The sequence below is a fragment of the Morone saxatilis genome, unplaced genomic scaffold (assembly GCF_004916995.1).
Source record: "Morone saxatilis isolate NCDOM2014 unplaced genomic scaffold, NCSU_SB_2.0 Contig22, whole genome shotgun sequence".
NCBI lineage: Eukaryota > Metazoa > Chordata > Actinopteri > Moronidae > Morone > Morone saxatilis.
In genome coordinates, this window is record NW_023339785.1 from 12,723,439 (window position 1) to 12,727,952 (window position 4,514).

The following is a 4,514-nucleotide window of genomic DNA, read 5'->3' on the forward strand; positions in this document are numbered from 1 at the left end:
AAACAGCAAGACTGGCTCTCTCCAGACTTCAAAATTCAGACTCCAAATCACATTAACATGCTGTATCTGTTGTAACCATACAGTATGGTATACAGTATGTTTGGTGTTTTAGGAGGAGTTAAGTGCCGTTACTCTTAGCGGACAATAACCGGGTGCAAGAGTATCAGGACTCCTGTCATCAGTTAGGTTGCGGTATCATCGTGGCTGTGCATAGACCTCTATAACACATCCTGCTACAGACAGAACTTTAGTCATCAAAAAAAAATATTTTTCTATAAAATTTCTAATATCATATATACAAAAATAGAATTAACTCCCCCTAAAACCACACATTGCCATTTTTACATTTCTGTTTGTGTATCGGTTACAAAAAACGAGATATAAGATGTTATTTAGTGAGCTTTAGAGGTGCAGGTTGGTGTATTTTAGACTTTTGACGAGCCAGGCTATTTGTTTAACCCCACTTCCAGACTTTAAGCTAAACTAAAAGTGAGCTTAAAGCATATTTTTCAATGAGTATCCTTCTCTTTAGTCTTTTTTAAACACAAGTATCTGTCTGCCACCACTGCCCAGGTCTCCTACATGATTACTTTGGGAACTACACGGTGGCCTTCTCCCTGGCTGGGGTTCCTCCTATGGTGGGGGGCGTGGTGCTGTTCTTTGTGCCCCTGATACACCGCAGGCTCCAGCGAGGCCAGGCAGCGTCACCTGAAGAGACGTCCACAACTGCCCACATGCTGCCCACCGCCCAACCAGCGGGGGAGTCCAAGAGCTGCTCCAATGGAGACATCCTGCCTGGCTACACTGATGTAGAAACACACATCTGAGTCGCTACGTACAAAGGTTACATATTTTTATACAAATCAAAAACAGATCATGTGCATTCATCAGGAAGTATGTGCATGCATACGTATTTTGCTTATATTTTACTTTTTTTATTTTTTCAGGGATTCAGCCCACCAGCACATTTTTCTCATCCTTAGATCGCCCTCCTCCCAACCAGAGCTCCCAACCATGGACTTCCTGTTGGCTGACCTTTAACCCTCTCACCCTCCTGGACTCTCAATGTCTGTTTGTTATTTTCACGTGGAGAGAAATCGAAAAGGGCGCTCTGGCTTAGAAGCCACGAAGAGGACGAAAAAGAAGGCACATCAGCGTGGGATGATGGACACGTTTAAGGAGGATAAGCACAACACAGTCTCAGCTCGGATTGTCTGATCCGCGGGGACTCTGTAGTAACACATACCTCCAAGAGGAAAGAAATAAGAGATTTTAACTGACAGCGGTAGTTTCTGATTTCACAGGTTTTATCTTGCTACCATAGCTTTTTGAAGCTGTGAAAAACACTATGCTTTGTTTTTAGATTCTATATAAACACGTTGTTAAAGATAAGAGCTATATAAAGTAAGAATTAATGAAGGGATAAATTCACGCTATCTTTATGTAGTACCTCATATATCTAATTTTTTTTAACACAATGCATTTTTATTTAGTTTGTGTAGCGGAAACACAATCTCCTCTTGAGTGATTTGCAGGTTTGCATTTCTATCCTGCTGTTTCCTGCTGTGACAAGAGAAACATCTTCTGAGAGATCAGCCACAAGACACAATCACCTCAACTCAACCGTGCACTGTAACACACTGTACTCACACCCAGGGTCCAAAAACTTCAACAACTTAAACTTCTCTACAGGCCTGCCTGCACGGGAGCCAGATGTGTGATTGATGTGTGATTGTGGCAGCTGCTGATTCGTATGAGATGAACCGTAGGGTGTTACATTTTTGTCACGGTTTTTAATATAGGTCAGTGACTTTCCAGTTTGTGGCAGGTTAACGTATGCAGTCGAAGTCGGTAGGGGTGAGTTGTGAAAGTGGGGCATCCGCTACCTGAATTAATGAAACGTTACACTTCAGTTGATACAAAGTCTTCTTATGAGTCTCTACAGCCTTAACTATCAGCATTTGTCTTTTCCAATCATCAACAGTTTTTATTGGCCTTTTTAAAGTTTTAGCAGGGTGCTAGACAAATCCACATAAACTGTGTTTGTTACAGCTTTAAATATATAATCCAGAATAGTTTTCTTGTAGTGTGCACACTGTATACTCGTTCAGTTGGAAAGCGCTGGAATCATGCAGGCCTAACGGGAGATTGAAAGCTGTTGGTAGCACAGTTTTTTGCCAACTTAAGAAAAAGGCATTTTGTATTATTTTATTCCACACTTTTCCTCTGCGCATTGACTGCACCTACATTTTTGATGGTAGAGCAGTTACATAATATGAAACTACTATGTTACAATCTATCGACGAGAGGGGACTACTGAGATTAAAGCTGCCAAATGGCCTAAACCCTGGTGAGGCCATTTTACAGATAATTCAATCAATTTGCTGCTTCGGTTTAGCTTTGTGTTACGAGGGCATCACTCACTGTGTGTAGTAATTTAACAAAACATCACAGCCTTGTTGAAAGGACAGTTTGCAGTTATTATGTTTCATAAACATTTGGACCACTTACCTCTGCAATCTTAGATTACAGGTTCTCTTGAACAATGAACTTTAATGAACAGATGTGAAGTAGAGCTGCAATAATTGACTGTTCGAGTTACACTCTGTGGTTATATGCATAACTGAATAGCAGAGAGGGGAATTGGTACACAGCAAGGAAGGAAATGCTCTGGTGTTCAGGTGGTATTCCTTTCTGTCCATCCCCCTTTTTGCTTTCACTGCCATTATTCAGTCAGTTTCTGTGTTACACTTACACTTTAGAGCCTAAAAGCTACACAAACCTCACTGCTGAGTGTAGTTTTTGGGGGGTAATGCTATAGGACAACATACACCTATACCTCAGTAATCAAACAATCCTCAGCAATCTAGTGGAACCTGTTGACATTCTTCATTACTTTATCGTTCTGTGTATTGGTTTGTTTCAATCTGAACCGTTCTCAGAGCCACAAATCTGCCAAACGCCTGTTTTCAATCAACCTCACTTTCTCTGAAACCTTGTTAGTGTCTGTTTAGGCACCACAGAACTGTGGAAAGGTCAAACTTCCATTCCTCGTAATCCAACAGTTGGTGCAAAATCAGTTTAGAGATTTGATCCTTCCTTATTTTGCCTTCATATCCGTATGCTTCTTTGTTTTTGATCCTCACTGTTCCTGGACTCTCTTAACGCTTACACTACACATTATCATTATCTTCATTACAGCCTAATTTATTTGTCTGTGATTGAGGAAATGCAGTCATATAAATGTTTAATGTCCTTAACTAAAGATAAAACTTAACTAAAGAGGCACTTAATTATAAGCAGTGTAGTTTTATACAGTAATTAAAGCTTCAAAACAAAAAACATAGGCCTCTAGTTTGACTGGGGTAGTGTTACATTTTGGGCTGCATGAGTTGTCCACAGATCAGCCATGTGAGCTAACTAAATAGCTAAGTTTGCATTAAATTTTAAGATTCATCAGCCTCCAAACAAAACTAACCACCTGAACATGGAGCTACTGCACAGTGATCTGAGCAGAAACTCTGAGCCCAGTTCACTCTTAAAAATAAGGAAACCTCTTCCTCATTGCTCAAAGTGACCCATTTTACAGTATTTTGTTTCTTAAGTGTTAATGCCCTCCTGCTAAATAAATACTGGTTAACTGTGAAATGTATTTAATTTATTAATTGTTTTGTGTTATGAAGGTTGCAGGAGATGCTTTCTATAAAACCGCAGAACTGCATGTAAAATCAGAAACATATATTCCTAAGAGCTGATTTTCAGTTATTTGCACAGCGATGTAAAGATGATATTTTTACAGAGATGAAATAAAGAGGCAACATTTGGTGATAAATTCATATTCTGCTGCACTAACTTAAAATTGTGTTTCTGCTCCACTGAAAAAAAAAAGCCCAGAGTGTTACTTATAAGTTGCACTAGTTTACTGTTGTCAAACTAGAGTCCTGTGTCACTGAAGTCCCACAATCTGGCAAATGAATGAGTGAATGAAGACTACTACAGAGGCATTATCCTCTGGCAGCCATATTGGAGGACCTCAGCCTTTTGCAAACGATTGCAGAAGGTTGTGTTACTATGCACGAAATGTATCCGTCTCAAAATTGACTAGAATTGCTCAGTTTTAGTGTTTTTTTGACTGTGAACTGATACTATTTTATTTTTTTGTATTGAATATGTCGTCTCCTTGTCAGCTTATGGCTTAACATCACTGTTGTTTTAAAAGATATTTTTGAAGTAGACACAAGGAGTAAAAAGCAAGACATATGAGTCACAGCAGTTTTAAAACAAACCTGCCTTATAGTTACTGAACCGCTGTGATACAGCAGACCCAGATTTGACCAGAGTTGATCGATTTGAGACACAACTGCAAAGCTTGTGTAGTGAATTTTTCAGATCTTAACGTGACTTTTCACTATAGTCATTGACAATCTTGGATCTTTTCTTAACGGCCTCCTCCATCCCGACTCAGTTTCTGCTTAGAAGCAGCTTGAGTGCTCCTTTTTATTAGAAACATGTAT

General features: G+C 39.5%; 1 protein-coding gene across 1 annotated transcript in view; it reads left to right on the forward strand.

Moving 5' to 3' along the window:
* Positions 1-3,802, forward strand: part of slc16a2 (solute carrier family 16 member 2) — a gene marked incomplete at its 5' end in the record, with an annotated part of 21,172 nt that extends 17,370 nt beyond the window's left edge. The window contains 2 exon segments of the mRNA XM_035669655.1: positions 574-843; positions 948-3,802. Coding sequence (XP_035525548.1) covers positions 574-827 — 254 coding nt within the window. The 3' untranslated portion in view covers positions 828-843; positions 948-3,802.
* Between the last annotated feature and the right edge of the window lie 712 nt (positions 3,803-4,514).